Source organism: Myotis myotis, unplaced genomic scaffold, assembly GCF_014108235.1.
Source record: "Myotis myotis isolate mMyoMyo1 unplaced genomic scaffold, mMyoMyo1.p scaffold_m19_p_11, whole genome shotgun sequence".
Lineage (NCBI taxonomy): Eukaryota > Metazoa > Chordata > Mammalia > Chiroptera > Vespertilionidae > Myotis > Myotis myotis.
The window spans coordinates 54,136,711-54,163,981 of record NW_023416315.1 but is presented as its reverse complement, the minus strand read 5'-3'; the positions used below and the strand labels follow the sequence as shown (position 1 = coordinate 54,163,981).

General features: G+C 47.9%; 1 protein-coding gene and 1 long non-coding RNA gene across 2 annotated transcripts in view; one reads left to right on the top strand and one right to left on the bottom strand.

Annotated features, from left to right (window-relative positions):
* Window positions 1–4,532: 4,532 nt before the first annotated feature.
* Window positions 4,533–9,025, bottom strand: LOC118666353. Its single transcript, XR_004970945.1, has 3 exons — window positions 8,816–9,025; window positions 8,409–8,589; window positions 4,533–7,821 (listed from the first exon to the last, which is right to left on the bottom strand). It is a non-coding gene; the product is annotated as an uncharacterized LOC118666353 (long non-coding RNA).
* Window positions 8,545–27,271, top strand: part of TBXAS1 (thromboxane A synthase 1) — a 155,767-nt gene continuing 137,040 nt past the window's right edge. Inside the window, exons 1-2 of the mRNA XM_036328564.1 lie at window positions 8,545–8,691; window positions 16,787–16,957. Of these exons, the coding sequence (XP_036184457.1) occupies window positions 16,869–16,957 (89 nt within the window). The 5' untranslated portion in view covers window positions 8,545–8,691; window positions 16,787–16,868. The remainder of the gene's footprint in view (window positions 8,692–16,786; window positions 16,958–27,271) is intronic.

Genomic DNA, 27,271 nt, shown 5'->3' with positions numbered 1-27,271 from the left:
ACAGGTGTTGTGTCAGCCATGGGCTGGATCAACAGAAAAGGAATCTGTAAATATACTGATGGTACTGATAATATCTTTTCAGTTTTTCAACTGAATGCTTGTCATTTTAATGACATAGACTCTAATTTCTCAGGATCTTTAGAGTCACTCGTGTCTTTGTAGCTGATTAACCACAGAGGCTGCTGTCTCTAGTCACCTAACTTACTGCACATGCAGCCTTCGCTCCAGCCTCACAGAGAAGGGGCAGCAGTGGATTCTCCAGAATTGCCATGTTATACATGACTCGGACGACTGTCTTCAGTAGGTTAATATATTTATATAAGTGACTCTTTTTGTTTTCCAAGAAGATTCAGCAGTTTCACGGAGCAACAGCGAAAGCAGTAGTCACCTCTCCAGAACAGACCTCAGTCGTGGCAAGATTTATGCTTCACAAATAAATATTTAAAAGCAAACCGTAACAGCACAAAAACAAAACCATGGCACACACCCAAACCACCCCCGTTAGCCGGGTCCGTTTCTCCTGGGAATTATGTGATTCTGAAACCTATGTCGATTTTACTCTCTCCCTAGAGAAAAGTTTGGTGTCTTTAAGATTCAATCTCCACACACGTACTGTTCTGAAAAGCAAAATCACTAAAGACTGAGGCAAATAGAATTTGAAAGAACTTATTTTGTTTACTAGGTTCAACCAGAGAAACATTGAGATTTCTTAAAAATCTCCTTTTACAGGGGAACATTATTTCTTGCCTATGTGGGAAAAATTTATATATGCTCTGCACATAGAGTCACTCTTTGTCACATTGGATGATGGGTCACATCTATGGCAAACAGATGATTCTCAAGAGTCTAAGATTCATGAGCAAAGGTGTGCTGTGGCTGGGTGGTGAGCTGTTCTCAGTAGATGTTTTCAAAGAGAGCTGTGCCCCATAATTAGCCTGAAAGCCAAGTTATCCCCACTGGAGGGGACAGAATGACGTGAGCACCCTCTGCCTGTCTTTGAAGATGAACATCCTAGGACGATTGATTCTGTTCTTGACGATTCTGGACTAGAAATGATTTGACGGCTTGATTGGGGCTCTTGGAAAGGGACTTTGTTGAACTAATCTCTGGAAGAAAAATCTAGACATAGTCTTTATTAAAAATCTAGACACAGACTGTATAACTAATTGTTGAAAGAAAAGAAGGGGGAAAGAAAAAAAGGAGAAGGACTTTTTTCACTCAGACAAGAGCCACAGGAGTAATTAACCCCAAAGACGGAAATAGCAAGTGACCTTTGGTGAGGATATTTTCTGAGCATTTCAAACAGGATCAGACTGCTTTATAATTCTTCCGATGGCATGGAAAGTACTCTATTGTGGGTGAGAAATACCCTGTTTAAAATGAGCAAAGCCTTAAATTAATCCACACACGACAGCGTCTCTGGCCAGGTAGAATATTTCAACCCTGCACTTCCTGGCCTGTACCCTTTAGAGCAATTGCATTTCATAAATTTCAGGAACGTGCCTGGTGCAGGTGGTTGAGACATGGGAATAGTCATAAATCCGGGGCTCAATGGCCTCCAGCCTCCACAGTTAAGGCTCTCACGTGCTGGCCTTGCCACAACTGGAATTCATGCCGTAGAACAGCCTTCCACAGGTGGCGATTCAACAGCTTAGGTTTATTTCTTATCGCCATCCTTGAGAAGCAGCAGTGTAGAGGAATGTTAAAAGAGCGCTCTTTTCCCAGCGGGCTCTAGGAGGCTGCATGGAAGCTGTTTCTGAAGCAAAGATAATTAGGTTGAAATGTTCTACATTTTGTGGCCAAGGATGAATTCTAACTGAGCAAATGTGCACGGGCGCGGGGAGATGATACTGAGCCCACATCCCTGGGCTGAGCTTCCCAGAGAGACGGAGAAGGAGGGAACAAGCACCAAGCACGTTTATTCTCGTATCAGATGTCTGCAGCTCAAACCAAAATTTTCCCTGAACTTTTCCCCCTGTTACAAAACTGACCCATGTTCATCCTAGATTCTAGGACAGTGGTCGGCAAACCGTGGCTCGCGAGCCACATACGGCTCTTTGGCCCCTTGAGTGTGGCTCTTCCACAAAATACCACGTGCGGGTGCGCACGTACAGTGCGATTGAAACTTCATGGCCCATGGGCAGAAGTCGGTTTTCGGAAAGGAGATAGACGAAACAAGTATACAAGACGAGTGTGGATGGGAGAGTAGGAAGGGGTCGACCTCAGCGAACGTACGTCAATCAGATTGAGGACGTTTTTTAGCAAAGGCCAGCTTAGGAGTACCCTAATTAAGTTAATAACAATGTACCTACCTATGTAATTTAAGTTTAAAAAATTTGGCTCTCAAAAGAAATTTCAATCGTTGTACTGTTGATATTTGGCTCTGTTGACTAATGAGTTTGCCGACCACTGATCTAGGAAGTCCAAACACAAGGAAGTGCATTTCCTTTGCTTTCTCCATGGGTATGTGGAAAAACATGTCTTTTGCCTTCTATTTCATTTTGTGGAAGAGGCCTAAATAAAGATAGTACTCTTCTTAGAGACTGGTTTCAAAATGAGTAGGAGGGACATGAACTGAGTGGAGGTGAAATACATCATTTATCCACATGCGCATCCCCATTTGGGGGTTGGGGGACGGACAGGATGGAGAGCCCCAGTGCTCCTGTGTGATTAACCGTGGTGGACAGCCGCACCTACAGTGCTTTGAATGTCCGCAAAGCATCACACAGGCCACTCCGTTCATCTTCCGAGGAGGAGCCTTTTGTTTGAAGACAATGAATGAAGAACATCTTGGGCAAGGCCTGGTCCTTCCCATGTGCCGTGTTCCAGAGACCTCCCAGCTTTGGGCCAATGATGTCCTTCTGGGGTATGTTTAACTGCCTGTGTTGGAGAGTAGTCACGTTGCCTTCATGCGTAAGTCCTTCCACACCACCACAGAAGCACTGGCTGCGCGCCGGCCAAGAAAACATGCTTCAGGTGAAGGGGCTGAGGAAAATTTATTGCCCACTGAACTGCTTATGGCTTCCTGAAAAGTCTTTGAGATGGAAGAATAAGTCCAGTGTTCCTTAGGCTTGTCCAAATGTTTAGTTATTTTATATCCTGCTTCTTTTGAATAGTAACACCCATCATAGACATATGGACCCTCGACTGGTTTCTTGAATCCCATGTGACTGTTTTTTTTTCTTTCTTTTTAATTATGTAATTGAAGTAACCTTACCTGTGTCAGGAACCCTAGAACTTAAGAGTACGAGTTTTCCAGATCTCCTTTAAAACTGTTAACTGTTAACAAATACTAGGTTCAGTGATGATAGACATAGAATGTGCACCGTTTTCTGCCAAAAGCAGGTGTAAGTCAGACGTATGACATTTAGGACCCAGTCTCCAAGCCAGCTGGAATGAATGAGGTGAAGCAAAATGGGGACCTCCCAGGTCCTATGTCCTCTCTCCTCCACACAAGTGCAGTCTGGGATGCCCACCTGTTGGTTGGATCTGGTCTCCATCTCGCTGTCTGGTCCCCTTGGATGGGTGTTTCCTCTGACTGTTCATGTGGCCTTGACTCTGTTCTCCACCAGCACCTCCTTTGCTTCCTGTCTCTCTCAGATGAAGCACCACAACATGGGATGTAGCATCCCTTCACACCAGAAAAACTCAGTAGGAAGAAATAGCCTCTGACCCCATATCTCTACCCAGTGCTGCAAAGGGTAGGCTGCCCTTTGACCCTCTGCTTCCTTTCCCATCACTTCAGCCCACAGCCTGGGCAACTGCTTCACCCTTCAATTCTGGAGCACACGGCTCCAACCCTCACCTCATTCAGGTTTGCGGGGAAGGTTAGCTGGTTGGTACATTTCAGATTCAGGAAGCTGGATACAGGGCTGCTCTCAACATGACGGCAAAGCTGTTTGAAGAAAACACCATTGGGCCAGGACTTGAGCGGCCTGAGTTCTAGTCTCATCATTGCCAAGGTTCACTGAACCTGGCTGAGCCTGCGTGGAACTGCTGGTCCAGTGGGGGCTCTGTCACGACCAGATGAAGGGACAGATGCGGGATCCCTGGCACAGGCGGGAAAATCTGACGCAGGTTCTGGGGCTGTGCAACAGGAGACGGACTGCTTCACGAGGAAGTGAGCTTCCCAGAACTGGAGGAACTAAAGCAGAGACCAGGCAACGAGGTGCCAGGGACACTATGAAGGTAGAAGGCCAGACTAGGTGCCCGGAGTCTCGACTTGGTTTTCCAAAGACTGTGGTTTTCCAGACCGTTTCAAAGATAGTGATTCTTGGCACTGACCTGGAGTCCTCACCAGACTCTGCATCCGGTCATCTTGACCTGAGCCTGGTGTCACTGAGCACAGAGCACGTCTCTCGCCACCCTCCTCTCCAACCCCTGCACCTAAGCTTCTCACCTGGCTGGGCTTGGAGCGCTTCCTAAACGGGTGATGGTGTGCGGGTTCCTCTGACCCCAGCTCTGAGCCTAAGTCCTGTCTCAAATCCAAACTGGCTCCACCAATTTACAAAACTTGTTGGGAGAAGGGGAGGTGCCTACATGATACTGACAATGAATATGATTTGAATCTCAGTTTTGTCATCCAGGACTTTTGATGTCAGAGCACGCAAAGTTAAGGCAGACATCGAGACTATGAGTTTAAGACCCCTGGCCTTATTGTTCCAATGCTGCGAGAATAGCATAGGGAGCAGGACAGATGGAGAGACAAGACAGACATGAAAGAGAGAGACAGACAGACAGTGGGCAGAGGAGCCCCCATGTAGCTCCCAGGCCTGACCTTGGCAATTTCCCTAGTTTCTAGACAGTCTGACCAAACGGAATGATTTGGTCACTTCCATGAAGAGTTTGCCACTTTTGAGACGTAGTCCCCCCTTATTCATGGGGGATATATTCCAACACCCCCAGTGGATGCTTGAAACTGTGGGTAGTGCCAAACCCTGTATGTACTATGCTTTCCCCCCTCTACATACATACCTTTTCACATATAGGAAGCACTTTATGGCTTTTCTTTGGCATATCCAAATTGCCAGCACCACTGCTCTTGAACTTTGGGGCCGTTATTCAGTACAATAAGGGTGACTTGTACGCAAACACTGCGATACTTCAGTAGTTGAGCTGATAACTGAGGCGGCCACTAAGCCACTCACAGGCAGAGAGTGTATACAGCGTGGAGACACTGGACGAAGGGGTGATTCACGTCTGGGCAGGACAGAGCAGGAAGGCATGGGATTTCATCACACTGCTCAGAACAACATGCAATTTAAAACTTACGAGTTGTTTATTTCTGGAATTTTCCATTTATTTATTTTTTTTGGACTGCGCTTGACCACAGGTAACTGAAAATGCAGGAAGCAAAATCGCGGATAGGGGGGACTACTGTCTTCCAATTCATGGCTCATTTGAGAAAGAAAAAGCAGGGAGGAACAAGCCCCATACTGATTTTGTTGGTAAACATCAGCCAACTGTTTCCTTATTAATTTACCTTGGCAACACCTCTCTATTATGTAATTATGTGAAATTTCAGACCCATATTTACTTCTAGCCTACACATACCTTATGCTACCTCATGTTTTCACTACCATCTTGTGAGAAAGGACTCGCTTCTCTTAGTTCCTGCAGACGCTCAAATAATCCCATTGGGAGATAAGACACGTTGGCGCCGAACAGCTGGGTGGCCATGAGGTGCAGGGGTGGGGCCAGGGCTGTGGTGGGAGGAGGTCATGTCAGAGAAGGGAGGCGGAGGGTAGCAGGACTGCAGAAAGCTGCATGACCCACCCACGGGAAAGGCAGAAGAGGAACTGCTGAAATAAGAGCTAGAAAAAGCAAAGTGTCAAGTGCTTATTGGGAAAGAAGCAAATGTGAAATAAATGATCCTGGGAGGGAGACGGGACAGTTCTGGCCAGTTTGGTACACATCTCGGAGCAAAAGGGGAAACTGAGGCCTCATCATGGCAATCAGGAGGGTGTTGGAGACAAAATGGTGAAAATTCATGAGCAGAAAGCAGAGCATTTGCTAATACTCTTCAGCTCCCACACTGCAGCATCTTTAGCCCTGAGGTGCCCCCAGAGGTGCTGTCTTTGAACCTCACATGGAGGCGGAGGGAAGCCCTCCAGATGTTCTATGGATTCCGATCCAGGTGGGTTGGGACAGGCTCTGACTTGAGCATTTAGAAAAAACTTCCACTGTGCTTCTAATGCACAGCTGGGGGCGAGAAGCACCCTTCTCCACGCCTGGTCCCAAACTAGCAGGAGCATCACCTGGGAATTTGGTAGAAATGCAGATTCCCAGGCGCCAGCCCAGACCTACCAAATCAGAAACTCTGATGTGGGGCCTGGCAATCTGTGGGTTAATATCACCCCTCCCCTCCCCCAATGTGTATCTGACTCCCCTACAGTCTGAGAACCACGGCGCCAGAGACACCCAAAACTCGGTGCCGCTTCTCTTAAAAACAGCTGTCTGCCATCTTGCCCATTCCTCTCAGGAGTCCCTCCCATACCACCCTGTCTCCCTCACCCAGCCTGGGGCCTGGAGATGGCTCTGAGGGCTGCTGAGCAGCAGGGGGGTGTGGAACGTCCAGGGACACTGTTCACCTAAGAGTGTTGTAAACAGCATGCTTTTCTGCAGGTAGAAGTCAAGTCCCTGGGAAAAACACATCTTTCTTTAATTTGCACAAAGTCAGGATTTAGCCTGAAGGTGGGCCTCCTTTCTAGGCTCTCTTCTCTCCCTCTTCTTCCCATCAGTTGATTTACCTACAGAGAGAGCATTCCCCGAAGCCGCCCGGATGTCCACCCTCCACGTCCTCCACGTGTCCCATGCCTCAGCCCTACTTCCTAGACGGCGGCAGAGATCTCCCAACATCTGTCCTTCTCAGCACCATTTAGCACATGTCCCTCCCCCCATTGCTGGGCCCTTTCGCTCTCGCACACACGTGCGTGCCCACCTGCCTGCCCGCACACGCATGAACACGTGTGCATGACACCAGCATCCTTTCCAGCTACTCTGCCTCATGGGGGTAAAGTCCACACTCCTCAGCCTGGTGTCCAGAGGCTTCCTCCTGCAGCCCCTCCCTACTGCTCCAACCTTATCTCTCACCAGCCTTAGTTATGAACCCTCTAGCCAAACTGGTCTACTGGTAAAACCCCGATAAGATAAACAAGTAAAATGAGAGCCAGTGAACCCGGAACAGGTACAGGCAGTCACCGGGGTGTCAGGCTGGGACAGCTTCAGACACATCAAGTGCTCAGGAATCTGAACGGATATTCTCGGGTCTTTGAGTTAAATAGTTCCGCACTGAGGTCACGTGGAGAATGGTACCAAGGACTGGAACGCTCAATGGAGCGTTCCCTCTCCCTCTTCCTTTCTTTATGGCATTTCATTTGCTGTATTTTCCTTAGAGAGGCTAGCTTGAGAAATGATGTTGTGGTTATTTCAATGAACTGATACATTTCACAGAAGATTCCCCACGTGCTTGGATTATGGGAACAAACCTCAGTTTACTTCAGGTGTTCTCTCAGAAAGAGCACCCACACCTACCTTCATAACCCAAAGAGCACTGTTGCCATCTGGTGGCTGCTACCTGAAGCACAGGCAGAGCTGCATGTATTCATTCAACAAACGTTTCATGAACACCTACCAGTGCCAGGCAGGCTTTCTCCTGGCCACTGGGGGTACACTGCTGAGTCAGATACAGTTTCTGTAGACATACAATTGATTAGGCAACGTCAACAGAGAACGCTTGGGGTGCTATGGCAGGACATGGAGGTACGAGTCACATCATGGGTGGTCCTGGAGCCTTCCTGGAGGTGACATCTAGTCTGGGTGCTGAAAAGGCACAAGAAGGAATCTGGCCAATTAGGAGGGGGTCAGGTTGACCCAGGGCCTGTCATAACGCAGGTGGGCACAGGTATAAGCAGGCTGGGGCCTCAGTATACGGACCAGTGCAGATGGACAGGGAGCTAGGACCACTAAGGACAAAATGTTCAAGGTATAAGGCAGGGACAGCCGATATTTCTGATTCACATTGTCCAGTGGGGTGTGGAGAATTGAGGCTTGATTCAAGTAGCACTGCATCCTAGGAGGGTCTAGTTGGGAGGACCAGCCTTGTCTAGTTGGGTCTAGGTGAGCATCATACATGGATGGCTCCAATGGCTTCATGGAGCTGTGGGCAGGTTCTGAGCAGTGAACTTGGGGCAGAACCCAAGCTAGCAGCTAGGCTCAGCCTCCGGGGAGAGAGTTGGGGAAACTGGGTCAGATGTCAGCTCCATCATCATAAAGGTTAGTTCCTCTTTATCCTTGATCCCTGAACTGACTACAGGGCTTTTGGGGACCTCCATGCCCCACCCCCCACCCTGTTCTAGTGGCTTGTTTCCTATGGTCGTATTGAGAATAAATTCCAGGCTGGGACCTACCTATGGCAGGAATGCTGTGTGTTTACCAAACTTGTTTCTTTTTCCTCCTGTGCCTGTTCATTCCCCAGCCTCCTTTCATGTGGGTGTGGCCAAGGAAATGAAATTGGGAGTGTTTACACCACTTCTAGGTCTGATCTGTAAAAACCTGGCCAGCTGGTTGCAGACGATCCAGCAAAGGCATCTGAGGGGTGGAAGGAGGTGGAGTCACAAGACTGAAGGAGCCTGCGTTCCCAACTCACTGCATGGAAAGCTGCTCACGGAACACCCAGATTTGGATGGTCAGGTGAGTGAGAAAGAGACTTCTATATTGCCAAGCCCTTGAGATTGGGCTTTTATCCTATCTACTCTCCCCTCAGGACTCAATTTTCATTTCTACTCTGCCATTCTGGGGGCTGGGATCCTCCTACCTGCTCCTCCATACGTCGCCTTGAAAGCAGCTGCTGTTGAAAGTTCTGATTATCTTCTGCTTTGGGGGCCCCACGATTGGGCCCATGCATATGTCACAGAGCCCTCCTTCCTCTGTTGGGACTGCGGGGTGCTGACTTGCCTGGAATTCCACTGCAGTCTGCTGCCAGCCTCTGTGGATTCTGGATTCTGCTTCCTGCGCATGCAGCCGGTCTCCACAATCCCTTCCTCCCTCCCTCACCCGCACCCTGTGACTAGGAGGTGAAAAATGGCTGTTCCAAGCACTAGCTTGACTGAAAGCTCCAAGACTTGCCTGAAGGCAGTCAAGCCATCTGCTGACTCCCCATGTTCACCAGCAGAACTACGCCTCATCGTCAACATGTAGCCACATTCAGCCAGGAGGAGTGCCAGGAAAGATGCGATGACAATTTAGAAAGTGCTAATATCTGACAAGCTGAGATCATGGGTGACATAAATTGATAGAGGGGCTGAAATAGGACGGGCCATGTCTGGTCGCAATACCAAGCAAGAGCAGCCTGCCGTTGACAGGTTGTCCCGCCTTCTGATGAAACATACAGCCAGGGTCTGCATGGTAGCACTGCAGCAGAGCCCCCACTGTGTGACCGGGGCTCCTGGGTGATGCTGACGTACAGGTATTAGACTATCATCTAAAGAGCTCCACACTCATTTTAATAAAACCAGGCGGGACAGAGTTGGCCTAGATACATCATGTCACTCCCCTGCTGAAAGGCCTTCCTTTAACGGCTTCCCTTTCCTTTTGGAAGGAGTGGTACACTTTTTAATGGCCCACCAGGGCTTAGGTGGTCTGACCCCTACCTACCCTCAAGTTTGGTTTCACCCAGTTTTACATTTCCCCTTGCTCAATGCTTCCAGGCCCTGCTAGTCTTCCCGACATTCTTCAGGCACACCCAGCACAGTGCTAGGCACTTAGCACAAACTCAACAAATCAATGTTGATGAATGAACGAGGGACAGGGAGGCGGTTAGGAAACTGCTGCAATCTAGTGAGACAGAGCTGCACTTTGGGTGGATCCCTCTCTAGATACAAGCGCCGTAGGATCAGAAATCTAGCTTGTTTGTTGTTCCAGCGTATTCCCATGGCCGAGAACAGTATCTAACGCAGACTAGATGCCAATACATTTATGGAGTCAGTGGAATGAATGAGAATGAATGGCTAAAGGGAGAAGTGGCCAGAAGGAGAGAAATCAGTAGGCAGAGCCAATAGGGCCTGGTGATTAACTGGATGTGGAGGTTGGAGCTGGGAGAGAAGGAGGAGTCAAGGATGAGCCCAAGTTTTTGACTTGGGAGCGGAGTGGGAGGAGGTATCATTTACTGAGATGGGGGAACATGGGATGAGGACAGGAGGTTAGTGGAGAAAGGAGGCTGCAATGATGAGTCTAGTTTTAGATATTTCAAGTCTGCAGCATCTGTGGAATATCTGTGAGAAGAGGTCCAGTGGGCAACTCATTATATTAGTCAGAAACTCAGGGATGAGAACTGGGCTGGAGAGGATAGATTTGGGAATCATCAGCCTGTGGATATTAATTAAAGCCAAGTGAGTATATAAGGTGGCAGCGTAACAGGTGGTGTGGTTACCCAATGATATATAAAATATGGTCTCTGCCCTTACAACCAATACACAAGTCAAGATTTGACATAGACCTGAAAACTGTTTACAAACCCATCCATGTCTCCATAGCAACCTTGAAGAGCAGAGACAATTCTGCATTGTCACAGGGGCCGGGGGAGCACACAGGTGCTGCTGCCTCCCACAGGTCTCCTCACAGGAGATGTTCCTGCTTCACGTGGGTCCCACTGATAGTGGCACCCAGAGATTCTACTCTAGCTGGTCCAAACCTGTGCTTTCTCCCAGGTCTCCACCGCGGGGCCAAAGAGAGAGAAGCAGAAGGTCATCAGTCCTTTCCAACCTCTTTTTCTCAACATCTGCCCCTTCACCAGAGCCTTTCTGGGTGGCAGCAATGACCTACCTGCTAAATCCTAAGACGCTCTGGTGACCACTTCATTTGGCCTTTCTGCAACATTCCTCACCTTTCGGCATTTCATGCTTCTTTCAACTACCCTCCTGTGGCGTTGGCCAACAGAACCACAGACCACACGTACAAGTGTCCACTCTGCGTCAGAGCCCCGCTAAGCATGCCACACGGCACCTCATTGTCCTCACAACCACCCTGTGCTGTATGTTCAGCTATCGCCACTTTACAGATGGGAAACTGCGGCGTGGAGAAGTTAAATAGCTTCTCAAGACCATCCACGCTGGAGAGCAGAAGTGGCTGGATTCAAACCCCGTTCTTCGGAAAACAGAAAGTGACCCTATTTAAGCACAGAAGTAGGGTGCTGTTCCCGCTCAGATCAGCCCTCCTCCATCTCTCCGGGGTCCCCTTTGCTTCTCCCCTGCAAGGCTGCTCTTGCTAATGTTGTTCCATGACCCACTTCTCAGCACTCTACCTATAATCTGTGGTTAATTTTATTCTCCTGGCTTGATCCCATCCATATGCAGATGGCTCTTCAAACGCAAACTCCTTCTCTACCCCAGATTTCTCTCCTGACCTCTCCGGGGCTGGCTGCCTTCTGAGCATCTTTGCCTCCATGGCCACCAGAGGCCTCATGCTTCGCTGTCTCACCACTGAAGCCACAGTAATTTCCCTCCACTTGCTCCTTCTCCCAGGTCCTAACTGCTGTGTATGGCACCACATGACTCAATCAATAGAGCCAGAAATTGAGGAGTTATCCTCAATCACCCCCTCTCCATCACCCCCACACTCAACCAGTGACCAAACACTGGTGATTCTGCCTTCCCAGGCCTCTCTTCCCCACATCTAGGCCTACTGCTTTATTCAGACTGTCACCGCTTACCTGGATGACCAGTGGCCTCTTTGCTAGTGTCCCCATCTCAGGTATAACCCATCCAGTCTGCCTCCTGAGGGATACTTCTAAAAGCAAAGCTAAGCACACTGCTGCTCAATTTTAGGTCCTACTCTGGCTCCCCACTGATCCCAGAATAAAGTGTAAAGCTTCCAATGCCTTTCGCAAAGGTTAGCTATGCTCCCGCTGCCCAGCACATCTGTCCCCCCTCATCTGCTGGGTGAAGTCATCTGTCCAGTCTAAGCTCTGGCATCATTTGTTCAAACCTTCTTTTAAAAATATTTTTTTTTATTGATTTCAGAGAGAAAGGGAGAGATAGAAACATGAGTGATGAGAGAGAATCATTGATTGGCTGCCTCCTGCACGAGGGGATCGAGCCCCACAACCCAGGCATGTGCCCTGACAGGGAATGGAACCATGACCTCCTGATTCATAGATACACACTCAACCACTGAGCCACACCGCCGGGCTGTGCAAACCTTTTACAAGCACCTTCTTCCTACTATTGCCCCCTCTGTGCCCTACGTGTGTGTGTGTGTGTGTGTGTGTGTGTGTGTGTGTGTGTGTATCACCGCACCTCTAGCACCGATGGCACTTGGGTGTTCACATGTCTGCTTCCCTCTCCTAGAAGCTGAGCTCCTTGGGGGCAAGACCCGGACTTATATATGGGGATTCTATGCCCAGTGCCTAGTGCCTAGCAATTGTTCAATAAATGTTTGTTGGTTGAAGGAATGAAGGAATGGATGAGCCCATCTCACCTGACCCCATGTTTTCAGAAACTGGACAGAGAGTCCCTAAGATATTGCATGGTGTTTAGGAGATGGGGCTGAATGGGGGCCAGCTGAGGTTTGTGCCTTCCAAAAGGGGTCCCAGTATCTCTGCATGGAGATAAAGCCTCCCGCAGGCACACACCATCCCCCCTCTTCCTTATCGGCAACTCTGCACACCTGGAGGTGATCATCGGAACACAGATATCACAGCCGTGGGCTGGCTTGGGGAACTACGGACATTTCAACCAAGAAGTGACTTTAGATTTAGTGGAAAAAACACTGGGTTTAAAGCCAGAGGCTGGGGCTTGAGCCTGGCCTCTAGAATGTGTTAAACGTATGATTTCAGGCAGACTTGGAACATCTCTGAGCTTGTTTTTTCTGCTTGGACCAGGAATGGAAAGTCCTGCTCACCTACTCCCCAGGCTGGCGCTGAGGCTGCAGTGGGGTTATGGTTACACGTAGACGTTCTCTGGATTTGCATGGTGCCCCGGTGTCCTTTATGTGGGGTTCTGCTTGGCAGAGAGAATGTGCCCCACTGTCTTGAACCTCACCAGACACCAGGCTCAGCTCGGCAGCTGGGGCCCGTCAGCAGAGGAGCCAGGCACCGCTCAGACATCTGCACGGGCAGCCTTTAAACACAGGGAACACGGGGGAAATACCACAGGATTTATGGAGTGAAAGCTTTAAAAAGAAACACCAGACTTAAGTCAAAACAGTTGACCCAACTCTGGGGGAGGTGTCTGCCTGGATGTAGGAGAAAAAAAGATAGACTTGGAGTAGGTTGAGGCGGAGGGGAAAAGTGCCAGGGGGTGTCTAACCAAGTGGGGTAACGGCGCACAGCTCGGGGGAGGAAACACTGAGACTCCTTCACGGAGGGCGGCACCCCCCAGCATTTTGAAATGCACGTCTTTGGGCCCAGCGGTGCCACTTCTGAGAATGTCACGGGATATCCTCACACAAGGCCACAGTGATATGTACAAGGATGTTCAATGCAGTTTCATTTGCAGTTGGGAAAACTTGGAAACATCTTGAATACCATTCAGCAGAGGGCAGGGTAATTACGACACACCCACACGATGGAATCCTAAGTACCAGAGATGCATATCTCTAGGAACGAGTGCAGAAAGACAGTCTCGACACAGTGAGGGGAAAAGCCATTTTCAGAATGGCATGGATATGAAGACTTTGCTTTCATAAAAATAAAAAACATAGCCATGTTTATATATGCATAGAAAAAGAAATGGGACGATATACACTCATTCTTAACAGAGTTGGTCTCTGGGAGTTGGTATGTTTCATACAGTTCTGTAGAGTTGATTGTTTGTTTTGTTTTGTTTTTTGTTAATCCTCACCTGAGCATATTTTTTTCATTACTTTTCAGAGAGTGAGAGGAAGGGAGGGAGGGAGAAAGGGAGGGGGAGAGATAGATAGATAGATAGATAGATAGATAGATAGATAGATAGAGAAACATCGATGTGAGAGAGACACATCAATTGGTTGCCTCTTGCACATACTCCAACTCGGGTGGGGAGCAAACCACAACCTAGGTATGTGCCCTTGACTGGGAATTGAGCCCGAGAACCTTTGGTGCAAGGGCCGATGCTCTAACCACTGAGCAACTGGCCAGGACGAGTTGATTGTTTTTAATAGACATAGTATTTAACAGAAAATACCCAGAGAATAAAGGTATAATGTTTAATTATGGTAAATATCATTGCAACAGTTTGTTCTTCATCCTGAAAATATCTTGGCCAGAGAGTCCCTGCATTGTCTCATAGATATAAAAATTATAATACATCCTTAATTATGTTACTTTCCTGATGAAAATCCTTACTATCTCTCATATCCGACCTTTCTACTCCATCTTGGTTAGCTTACTTCCCACAATTCCCTGAGTAGTATCTTTGCTCTGAGGCAAGCATAGAAAGGGTGTGATGATCCCCCCACAAATCACAGGTCACATAGGAAGGGCTCCAAAAATACCAGCTGGAGGAATGAATGGGTGGCCTCGGTGCCACTAGGGGAGTGGACACCAACACTCAAAGGTGTCTCCAAGAACAGGGCAGGACCTGTGCCAGGTGTGTGGGTGACATGCCCACAGGGAGACGTGAAGAATATATTCTAGATGCAGAGCCTAAAAATCGAGATGAGAGACCTGGATTCTATCAGCTATGGGACTTGGTACCAGTCACACCCTTTCTGGGTTTCATTTCCTCCTCTGTAAATAAGACTTGGGCTTGGTCAACATTTTTCAAAGCATGTTCCTGAGGGATGTGTTGATAAATGTCTCTCAAGAGGGACTCTGTGGTCAAATGCACTTGGGAAATGCTGCTCTCGGCATCATACTCTTGCTACGACAAGCCTTTCGGTAAGTAAGCTTGCTTCTGGGTGCTTTACCAGCATTGCTCACATTTATTCACCTCCAAACTTTAGAAGAGAAAACTTTTTCTGAGCCTCTTTCTGGCACACACACTGCTCCCAGTCATACCTGAGGCCCTTCTGACTGAATCTGTGGCCGTGATGAGCTGGCTTCCCCCACACCCACAGCCTCATGTTCTGGGTGTCCCCTGTGGAGTGCAGCTCTGTTTTGTGAGGGGAGCACACAGATCCATTAACATCTCAGTACATACTGATGGGATGGGACGGGACAAAGGAGACTTTGTCTGAAAGGTCTGGGCTGGAGCATGGGGCACTGGGGTCCAGATGGGGTACAGCTGTTGGGGGACACCTAAGTAGGGATGCAAAACAGGGAAGCAGGGCAACTGGTCAGAGAAAAGGGAAGTACTTGGTACCTGAGTGGTTCACTCTCATTTGTGGCTGTAGCTCCATCTATGACTCTGGATTTAAATATCATTTGTATGTTAATGGTGCCCATGTTTGAATATAAACTGTTGTTCAGAGAATGGGCTTTGGAGGCCTACATCCCATGACTTTTCGATAAGATGGGATTAAATTTTACCTCATTGGGTTGTCTGCGAGGATTAAGGGAGCAGACACATATGAACACTCTTAGGAGAGTAACTAACACACAGCAAGTTCCCCATAAATGCACTATCATGACCCATCCTTGTTACATATATTTTCAGCCCAGATTGCTCTCTGACTTGACAGGGCCACTCACATGTCTCCCAAGCATCTCAAACTTAACAAAACCCAAACTGAACTTCTTGATTTTCCCAACAAGACTCCACCTTCCCCATCTCAGTAAAGGACACCCTGTACCCCTGTAGATCAAGACAAGAACCTGGTAGTCAGACATGTTCCCTCCTTCCCCTCCACGTCCCACCCCCCAGGAAACGCTGCAGTCTACCCCCAAATGCATTTCAAATTCACCTGCTTCTGTGCACCTCCCATCCCTGCTGCCGTCTAAGGAGCATCATCTCGGGAGGGAGGTCGCAGTCCTCTGCGTGGCCTCCCTGCACTTCCTCCTGCTCCCTGCCCGTGAATTCCTTACATGTAGCCAGAATGACTTTAATAATCATAAGTATAACCACGTCAAAACCTCAGCGGCTGATAAAGTGAAGTCCAGGTTTCTTCCCTTGGCCTGTGCTATCTGGCCTCTGTGGACACCCCACCTCTTCCCGGCTGCTCCCTCAGCTGGCCCACGGATTCGGATACACCCGCCCCCTTACTAAAGGTGTTGTGCGATGACTAACAAGCAAAAAAGGATCCAGGCTCCCCTAGTCAGATAAGCTCAGCACTAGGACAAAGGATCCATGCACGCGGTTATCTATGGATACACTTTCAGACATTTAAGAAATCCTCGCATTCAGGACGAGAGCACTAATCTGAGGCAGGAGTTTTGGTCCATTGCAACAGCCAGTCACCAACAGCCAGCCCCCAGTCACCTCTGACCCCAGAGAGGTCATCAGGGCCAGGAACCAATGAACTTTGCTGGATGGATGCCCTCAGGGCAGCCAGCATTTTTCATCAGGCTGATGTCCACCCCAGGTTTTTCTGGGATATACAGAATCTCTTCACTTAATTCTAAATTAATTTTTTTTTTTTTTTGAGAGGAGTCTTTCTTTAAGGACCCCTCGTCGTGGTTGAACCAATTTGTTTCTCAGCCAACATGGGGCCAGCTCTGCTGCCGGTTCCCCGGGGAATTTAACGTAAATGTTTATTGACAGTACAGTCATCAAGAAAATGAAGTTGCTGATTCATTGCCTTACACAGAAACCCTTTGTTTTTCCCTCCTCTTCCTTCCTCTTTATACGGAGACACTCTGAGAACGAGCACATTCTGGGGACCCACTCGAGGTGATGGTTTCTTGGTTGCCTCTTCCTTCTTCTGTCTGCAGAGCGTGATTCCTGTACCGGCAGGGCCATCCGCCGCCTCTCCCCCTGCAGGACAGCCCCGAGGGTCTCGGAGGAGCAGGAGCGATGGAAGGCTGGGGGTTCCTCAGCCTGGACGCCAGCGGCCCGGTGCTGACGGTGACCCTGTCAGTGGTCCTCTTGGCCCTCCTGACGTGGTAAGTGCGGCTCAGAGACGGCAGCCCGGGAGCCCGGGAGCCCGGGAGCCCTGCTGGAGCCAGGAGGGGGACGCAGGAGTATGTTTTCCTTCTTTCCTAATCTGGAGGGAGTTGAGTATTAACACAGCTTCAGAATGAAAGGCAAACAGCCGGGTTAATCTTTTGCTAAAATGCATGAGATTGAAGTGTCAGGAAAGGCTGGGGGGTCAGTCACTGAGAACGCTGCACATAATTAAGTCTGAGAGCGATGGAAAAAGAAACCAAGTGGAAAGGTTTGGGGAGCAGTATGTCCTCGCACCCCGTCCTATCTTCTCACCTTGGGTTTCTAAGATCTTCTCCCCGCCTCGGCTGTACAGCACCATCGGCCCCTGGTTCATGTTACGCTAAACACAGAGAGGATGTGGGAGCTCTCTGGCATCGGGGGCTACCCTGCGGGCAGTCATGACGGGGATTTCTGGAGGTTTAGGGACAAAGTGGTGGAACTGATTTCCTTGTTTTCTAATATTTGATAAAAGGGAATGGGCATATGAGCATAGCACGCTCAGTGGCCACAAAGTCTGGGACCCTGCAAGGATCGCAAATGTGAACTGGGAGCAGCTCCCTGTGGTAGTGTTAGTTCAACAGGTTTTCCGACGTCTGGCTCAGTCCAAGGTCACACAACGGGCAGCACTTACGCACAGCCACCTGTCAGTCATAAGCACCTGGATTTAGGCAGCTCTGGGGTTTGAGGGGAAGGTGGAAAAAATAATGGGGAACTTGGGTTTGAACAGAATTTCAATTGATGTTTCCGGTCTAATAAAGCCTCCTCTAGATTAATAACTGGGAAAGCACTTTCAGAAGCATCAAATATTATGCAAATGTGAGGTATTATTCTTTTGGAATTTGCATAGCTGAAAATGGGATTCACGTTTGATGTTCTGTGATGATGAAATTACTTCTTGGAAACTGGCTCTGAAAGGCAGCTTCAGTCCACTGCTGTTTTGCCTTTTAACTGGCTTAATTATCTTTTGAACCTTTCTGTGGCAGTGTAGCTTATCTTGCTTCGGGACCAGCCACATGCAAATGATAGCCCCCCCACCCCATTAATCCATCTTAACATCGTTCCACACTCAGTGACGCACACAGCACAGCACCTGACACGTAGGAGGGTGCTTACTTAGTAGATGTCAGACACTCTAATGACCTGACATTCATGTAACCTAAATGCAGAGGAAAGTAAGTGTTTGGTACTTTAGGCATATTTTTAATTATTTATTAATATTAATTTCTCATCAAACAGCTAGGCTCTGACTGTGGCGCTCAAAGCATGTCCCACCTGAGTCCTCCAGGTGGTCTCATGGCATCAATGTCTATATTATACCAGAGGCCTGGTGCATGAATTCGTGCACGGGTGGGGTCTGGCTGGCCTGGCCTGATGGGGTGGGGTGGGGGTTGGGGGGGATGATCAGGGGCGGGGCCGGCTGAGGGGAGGGGCTGTGGGCAGTTGACTGGCCGGCCCCGCCCCCTGGTTGAACTCCCATCAAAAGGACAATTTGCATATTAGCCTTTTATTATATAAGATACTTTCCTACATGTCTGTGTCTGTTGTTAGTGTGCTGTTTTCATTTCTGTATTCTTATGCCTCACCTAGGGCCTCGATAAATTAATGAATCGCATACATTAATGTTGCTCTGGTCACGGGAAGGGGCGTGTGTCCCGACCATAAGCTGCTGTAACTGTAATCAGCGTACATCAGAGTCACACGGTCAATAACACTGCACTGTTCAGCAAGGCAGCTGTGCATGTGTAATCTATTCCCGGGGACAGATTAATAACCTGGGTCAGAGACAAGATTAGATAAAAGCAGGAAGCAGAGGTGGTAAATAGGAAGGGAGAGCTGACTTCCACCTGTTATCACAAAAGCATTCATTGGTCTGTTCATGTGTGCCAGGCGTGGAGTGAGGCCCCAGGACAAGGTCAGGAAACAGGAAGTGTGGATCGGATCCCATGGGAGGGGGCATATGGAGGTCCTGGGGTAAACTCAACGTCTGGAGAGAATATTCCAGAAGGAGAGGAGCAGCAGGAGGGAGGAGCTGTAGCTGTGGCTCTGGTGTCCTTGAGTCTATCCCTTGATTCGGCTCCAGGAAAACACCTTGGCCTGTTGACCTTTCTCTTCCAGGCAAAGTTCTAAGTAGCCACTGAGCCACAAACATCATCTTGAATAAAGTGGGGTCTCCCAGCTTCCTTTTCTTAGAAGGTTACATGTGAGAGAGATGCTCACAGCCATCTTGCCTGAGGAGAATTCAGAGAGGGTGGCACGTCCTGAATACTTCAACTCCTTAGTCTCTCCTTTCAGAGTGACACCTGCCATGGGCCAGGTAAGATCGCAATGGAAAACCTAAACTCAACTCTGAGAGGGTAAAATTATGAGGGACACCAGGATAGTTTCTTGCCTCTCAACCAGCCAGCGAGTTCCTCCCCGGTAGGGGTGGAGTCTCATATCTCATTACAGTTCTGGCAACTTCTGTCCATGGCACAGGTGTTCTGCTAGCATTTGGTTTAATGGGGGAAAGTTAAGAAGGACACATGTATCAGCCCAGCGTCCAAGACTTAGGGCTTGGCTCTTGCATCTTTCAGTGGCCTCAGCTGGTCTCTCCCCCGACATCCTGTGCTGTTCATGGTTCTCTGAAGGGACACGCTGCAGCAGGGCCTTTGCCCTGGCCGGTCCCCGTGCTTGGATGCCCGTCCTCTCTACTCTTCAATGCTAAGCTCAGGGGTGCCTCCTCAGGGAAGCCTTTCCTGGGGTTGCCCAAGGCACATACAAGCCCCCACTCAGTGCTGCTTTAATCGTCCCTCTCATCTCCTCTCTTTCACATGCCTGGCTGGAGCTTGGCACCTAATAAACGCTGGCTGAAGGCTAATTCCAGCCTCTAATCTCTGCTGGCATTTTCCTTGCTGGTTTAACTCTTAGCCCCTGCAGCTCAGTATAAATCTTTTGTCCACATGAACCAGCCCCTTTCCTGAAAGCCCACTGTACGTTCACTTCGTACCTACTTGGTGACCACTTGTCTAATTGTTGCAGGTGGAATGTCCTTGTAGCTTCCCCCCCCCACCCCCACCCCACACACACACACCTTGTAGAGTAGAGACCATGGCATGTACTTACAAATGAACAAGTCTTAGTTGTTAAGTGTATGTGCAAATTTGAAAAGAGGAAGACAAAATAGTTCATTTCATTTAAAAAGAGTGCATTGTAAAATAGGCATCGTATATGTTGATAGTTTTCCCCAAACTGCACTTGACATGATTTTTCAGTGAGGATCATTCACATTGGCAGGTAGGTGGCTGAGCCGTGTGAATTGGGGTATACGGAGACCAGGGCCACTCCACTGGGGTGGGAGACGGAGCTGGGGGTGTAGAATCTATGAGCTAGAAGTACATGAGGCACAGCAAAGGTGATTAACACATGCGAGAAGCATTTTAAGATTTCTGTATAAAACTGTTTTAAATTCTTACTCCTGGAAGAGATTTGATGTATAAGAAATAAGTTGCATGAGTTGAATATTGCTAGAGGCAGCCTTGACTCCTAGTGCTTTTAAACTCTCAAGCACACCTAAGAACTGGCAGCTGGATTCCTGTCATAAAGATTCCTTTATTCTTTGGAGTAATGGGAGAGTCTTGGCTGATGAGAAAGGTAAATGGAGGCTGTTCCACTAAGCAGCTAAGCAGTTAAAACAAGTGAATATATGCCTATGGTGGAGGCTGAGAAGAGCCCTTGGGAAGATGGAAGAGCTTTTAGTGCTGAGCTGCATTTAAGGTTCAGGATCCCAAGACAACAGAGGTACAGATCAGACAGACATTAAACTAGGAATCAGGGTGAGTTAGTGTTCTGGTCAAGTCTTAGCCTAAGAGACCAGGTTAAAGTAAAATGTGCTGGGTGATTATTAAGACTTAAGACTTTAACAGAAATGCCTATCACTATATCTGAGAATTTCTTTCTCAGACAGCTTGCTCTACATGTGAGGGAACTGGATTCTGATTCTAGACCCACATCTGGTCCCAGAGCCTATTGAAAAGACACCATTGTTCCCTGGGGTGCAAAGATGGTTCAACATCCACAAATCAATAAATGTGACACACCACATTAACAGAACAAGTATAAAAATCACATGATCACCTCAATAGATGCAGTAAAGACATTTGACAAAAATTCAACTTCCTTTCATGATAAAAACGCTCAACCAACCAGGTATAGAAGGAATGTTCCTCAGCGTAATAAAGGCCATATGTGACAAGCTGACAGCGGACATCATACTCACAGTGAAAAGTTGAAAGCTTTTCTGCTAAGGTCAGGAACAAGACAAGGATGCCTGTTCTCACATTTTTATTTAACATAGCATTGGAAGTCCTAGTCAGAGCAATTAGGCAAGAAAAAGAAATACTAGCCCTCCAAACTGGAAAGGAAGAAGTAAAACTGTCTGTTTGCAGATCCCACGAGTGTGTGTGTGTGTGTGTGTGTGTGTGTGTGTGTATCCTATATAATAAAGAGCTAATATGCTAATTAGACCAGATGGCAGAACGACCTTCTGGAGTGACCTTCTGGAATGACCAGTGGAGGTGGGTGGGGCATGGGGCTTCAAGGAAGTCAGGGCTGCTGCGAGGGCAGAGGCAGCCAGGGCTGCGAGGGCCGAGCCCCTTGCACAAATTTTGTGCATCGGGCCTCTAGACTAAAGACTCCATCAAAAAACTGTTAGAACTAATTAACAAATTCTATACAATGGTGGGATAAAAAATCAACATATAAAAATCAGTTACATTCCTATATACGTACAACAAACTCTCTGAAAAAGAAATAAAGAAAACAATCCCATTTACAATAGCATCAAACAGAATAAAATAGGAATAGATTTAGCCAAGGAGGTAAAAGATTATAAAACACTGATGAAGCAGACACAAAGAAATAGAAAGATATCCTGTGTTCACGAATCAGAATTAATATTGTTAAAATGTCCACACTACGTAAAGTCATCTACAGATTCCATGCAATTCCTATCAAAATTTCAATGGCATATTCCACAGAAATAGAAAAGAAATCCTGAAATTTGTATGGAACCATAAAAGACTCCAAATGTACTCCACTTCCTGATTTCAAACTACAGTATAAAGCTATAGTAGTCAAAACAGTCTGATATTGGCATTTAAAAAAACACATAGATCAGTGGAACAGAAGAAAGCATTTAGAAATAAACTGATGGATATACAGTCAATTATTTTTTTTACAAAAAAGCCAAGAATACACAATGGGGAAGGGAAACTCTCTTCAATAAATGATGCTGAGAAAAGTGGATAGACAGATGCAAAGGAATGAAATTGAACTCTTATCTTTGACCATACAGAAAAATTAACTTGCAGTCGATTACAGACTTAAATTTAAGACCTGAAACTGAAACTCCTAAAAGAAAACATAGAGGAAAAGTCCCTTGGCAGTTGTCTTGGCAATCATTTTTTGAATGTGACACAAGAAGCACAGGTAGCAAAAGAAAAAAATAAGTGGGACTACGGCAAATCAAAGAGCTTCTGCACAGCAAAGGGAACAATCAACAAAATAAAAAGGCAAACTACAGCCTGGAAGAAACTATTTGCAAACCATATATCTCATAAGGGGTTAAAACCCAAATTACAGAAGGAACTCATGGAACTCAATAGCAAACAGGCAAACAAAAAATAAAAAAATGGGTAAATGATCTCAATAGACATTTTCCCAGAGAAGATATACTAATGGCCAACAGTTATATTAAAAGGTGTTCAACATTACTAATCATCAGGGAAATGCAAATCAAAACCACAACAAGATATCACCTCCAACCTGTTAGGATGGCTGTCATCAAATGATAGGAGATAATAATTGTTGCCTAGGATGTAGAACAAAGGAAACCCTCATGCACTGTTGGTGGGAATATAAATTGGTGCAGCCATTATGGAAAACAGTATGGGAGGTCCTCAAAAAATTAAAACTAGAACTACCATTTGATCCAGCAATTCCACCTCTTAGTATATATCCAAAGAAAATGAAATCAGGATCTTTAAGAGGTATCTGCACCCCTGTTCACTGCAGCATTATTCACAACTAGAGGCCCGGTGCATGAAATTAATGTACAGGTAGGGTCCCTAGGCTTGGCCGGCAATCAGGGCTGATTGGGGCTTCTGACTGCCAGTTGGGGCCTTCCTTCGTTCCACATCACCCCCTGGTGGTCAGTGCACCTCATAGCAAGTGATCACACTTCTGGTCTCTCTGTTGAACTCCCAAGGGGACACTTTGCATATTAGCCTTTATTATATATAGATAGCCAAGATATGGAAACAACCTAAAGTGTCCATCGATGGATGAATGGATAAAGAGGTTGTGATATATATTTATATATATATAAATATTAGATGGATATACATATATATATCATGTGATATATATGTACATATATAATATATATGTGTAATATATAATCCTATCTAATAATAGACAAACATGGTAATTAACCATACCTCTGCTATGCTTCCCATTGGCTAATCAGGGTGATATGCAAATTAATTGCCAACCAAGATGGCGGCCAGCAGCCATGCCGCTGAAGCGAACATGAGGCTTGCTTGCTCCAGTGATGGAGGAAGCCAAGGTTTCCTGCCTGCCATGGCTGGGCTCTGAGCTGCACTCTAAGCAACAATGTTGCAATTATAGAAGCTAAACAAATCCCAGATACCTGCTTTCAGCCAGCCGGCCTCAGAGCTGGAGTTGCAACAAAGTTTCAATTACAGAAGGTAAATAAATCCCAGAATAAAAAAGAAAAAGAAAAAAAGGAGAGACTGGGAGCTTCAATTGCAGGCTTGGCCTGCCTGAAAACAGCCCTCAGCCCCTCATCCAGTCTGGCCAGGCACTCCAGTGGGGACCCCACCCTGAAGGGGGTGTGGGCAGCCTGAAAACAGCCCTCAGCCCCTCATCCAGTCTGGCCAGGCACTCCAGTGGGGACCCCCACCCTGAAGGGGGTGTGGGAAGCCTGAAAACAGCCATCAGCCCTTCACCCAGGCTGACCAGGCACCCAAGCGGGACCCCCCACCCTGATCTGGGACACCATTCAGGGCAAACCAGCTGGCCCCCACCCGTGCACCAGGCCTCTATCCTATATAGTAAAAGGGTAATATGCAAACTGACCCTAACAGCAGAAAGACTGGGAATGACTGGTCACTATGACACACACTGACCACCAGGGGGTAGACGCTCAATGCAGGAGCTGCCCTCTGGTGGTCAGTGAGCTCCCACATGGAGGAGCTCTGCTCAGCCACAAGTCAGGCTGATGGCTGCCAGTACAGTGGTGGTGGTGGGAGCCTCTCCCGCCTCCTCAGCAGCGCTAAGGATGTCTGACTGCAGCTTAGGTCTGCTCCCCGCTGGCAAGTGGACATACCCCGATGGCAGACGGGCTGCCAGAGGGATATCTGATTGCCAGCTTAGGCCCAATCCCCTGGGGAGCAGGCCTCAGCCAGCAGATGGTTATCCCCCAAGGGGTCCCAGACTATGAGAGGGCACAGGCCAGGCTGAGGGACCTCCCCCCACCCCCAAGTGCACAAATTTTTGTGCACCGGGCCTCTAGTATATATAATAATATATATTATTAGCATTATTTAGCCTTCAAAAAGAAGGATCTCCTGCCATTTATGACAATGTGGATGAACTTGGAGGACATTATGCTAAGTGAAACAAGCCAGACACAAATAGTTCATGATATCACTTATATGTGGAATCTAAAACAGTCAAACTCATTGAAGTAGAGAACAGAATGGTGGTTGTCAGGGGCTGGAAGGTGGGGGAAATGCGGAGATGTTGGTCAAAGGGTACAATTTTTCAGTTATAAGATAAATAAGTTCCAGAGATCTATTGTACAACATGATAACTATAATAAATAATAATATGTTATACTTGAAAGTTGCAAAGATTTGTAAATCGTAAGTGTTCTTACCAACACACAGATGGTAGCTGGGTGAGGTGATGGATATCTAAATTAGCTTGGTTGTGATAATCATTACACAATGTATAAATGAAAGCACCAAATTGGGCACCTTAAATACATACAATTTCTGTCAATCATACATCAGTGAAGCTGGGGAAACCCACTGGGATAGAACACGGGAGCCCAGCTGAGAAACCTTGAGCTGGGCAGAGCAAGGCGGCCGCCGAGGGGTCCCCAGGATAATCAGAGGCAGAGGGAGGGACACCCAGCCGCTGAGTGGGTGTTGGCAGAGTGAGGATCAGTGTGGTCACCATTTCCCAAGTTCTGCTCCTAAAAATGTCTGGGGGGTTAAGTATAATGACGTGCAAGGCCTTTCTTGGTGATTCACAGCATGTCAAAGGCCCTGAAATGTTCCATGGCAAAGAAATCTGTTTAACTTTATTTAACTCAGGGTTTCCTGAGCTTGTTTAATTAAGTAACGCCACGCACGGCCATAGTGAGAAGGGCAGGGAAGACCGCCGCAGTGGTCGGCAAACTGCGGCTCGCGAGCCACAGGCGGCTCTTTGGCCCCTTGAGTGTGGCTCTTCCTAAGCCTTAGGAGTACCCTAATTAAGTTAATAACAGTGTACCTACCTATATAGCTTAAGTTGAAAAAATTTGGCTCTCAAAAGAAATTTCAATCGTACTGTTGATATTTGGCTCTGTGGACTAATGAGTTTGCTGACCACTGGCTAGGGCGTTCCCTTGGAAAGGGTGGTCAGACGTGTCAGTAGTTAGGCAGCTGCCCAGCTGCTGTAAACAAGGGGCAGCTGGACAGGGGAATAAAACATGGAAATGATCCCTCTGCAAGCTCCCAGGCTCTGGGTTGATAATGTGGATGATGTTTTTCAGGGCACAGAGGGTACAGAGTCTAGAAGGCAAAGTAGGGCCAACGTGTGGGGCTGGCACCAGTTCAACATCAAAGGAAATGAATAACCGCAGCTATCCGGCAGCGGCCTGGGGACTTGTGAGTGCCCCTCGGCGTCCATCAGGAACGCCGCCAAAGCGCTCCTCGCGTGGCGTGGGCAGCTGGCCTAGATGACCACGGAGGCCGCGAGGTCTAGGCTGCTGGTCTGTTTCACCTGTTGATGCTCTCACACGGGCAGGTCTGTGCTGAACCTACGTGCTGCCGGTGAAGCAAGTCAGAAAACACCCGTGATCTGCTGGTGTCTGCCCCCTCTCCTGCCTGGCTTGCCCTACTCATCTCCAGTGGCATTTCCTGTGGCCCTGACAGTGTCCCAGGAGCCTGGAAACATGTCCACAAAGCAACTCCCATGGGCCTCGTTGCGGCTTCGTGCCTGACCTCTTGCTTCTTTTTTTTTTTTTTTAAATATATTTTATTGATTTTTTACAGAGAGGAAGGGAGAGAGATAGAAAGTTAGAAACATCGATGAGCGAGAAACATCGATCAGCTGCCTCCTGCACACCCCCTACTGGGGATATGCCCGCAACCCAGGTACATGCCCTTGACCGGAATCGAACCTGGGACCTTTCAGTCCGCAGGCCGACGCTCTATCCACTGAGCCAAACCGGTTTTGGCCTGACCTCTTGCTTCTTGCTTCCCTGTGCCAGTCCCTTGGCTGTTCTGTGTCGCCAGCCATAGGGGCGGCTTTGGAAAGCAGAAGGGCCTCAGGCTGGGCCCTGGAATGCAGGAAGGAACTGCCTTGGAGGAGAGTAGAGGGAGGCAGTTTCAGGTGGAGAAGTATCACAGGCGAAGGCAACACCAGGGCCTGTAACATTTGGTGGAACAAAGCATTCACAGTGTGAGTAGTGGACGCATTTTAGAAATAATGTTAAAGGCCGAGGGTAATTTCCAGTGCCCCAGCGCCTCCAGTGAAGGGCGCACGCTACTTCCCGTTTTTATGTTTTTGTACTTTTGTCTAGGCTGTGATGGGCACTTTGGTTTAATAACTCGGCGATGAGCTTGCAGATAAAATCGAGCCTGCTTATGAAAACGAGGTCTGTGCTTCCTCGAGGACCATTTTCACGGAATATTACTTTTTTTTGTTTTCTCTCTTTTCAATAGTTATGCACAATGTCCCTAGCCCCCCCCCCCCCCCCCCCCGCTTTATTGATTTTCCACGACGATCGTACGAGGTGTGACTATAAAGTAACGTGGCTGATTATTTCAGTACACACACCAGAACGTGCGCAGCCCAGCGGATTTTATGACCTGCCGAGGCACGTTCCTGGTGGGTGAACCTTCCTGCACAGGGGCCACTCTCGCAAAACGCGCGCTTAGCCCTTTTCCTTGGGAAGGGCCCGTGGTGTCTGCACGCAGTCTTTTGACAGCTCTCTGGGC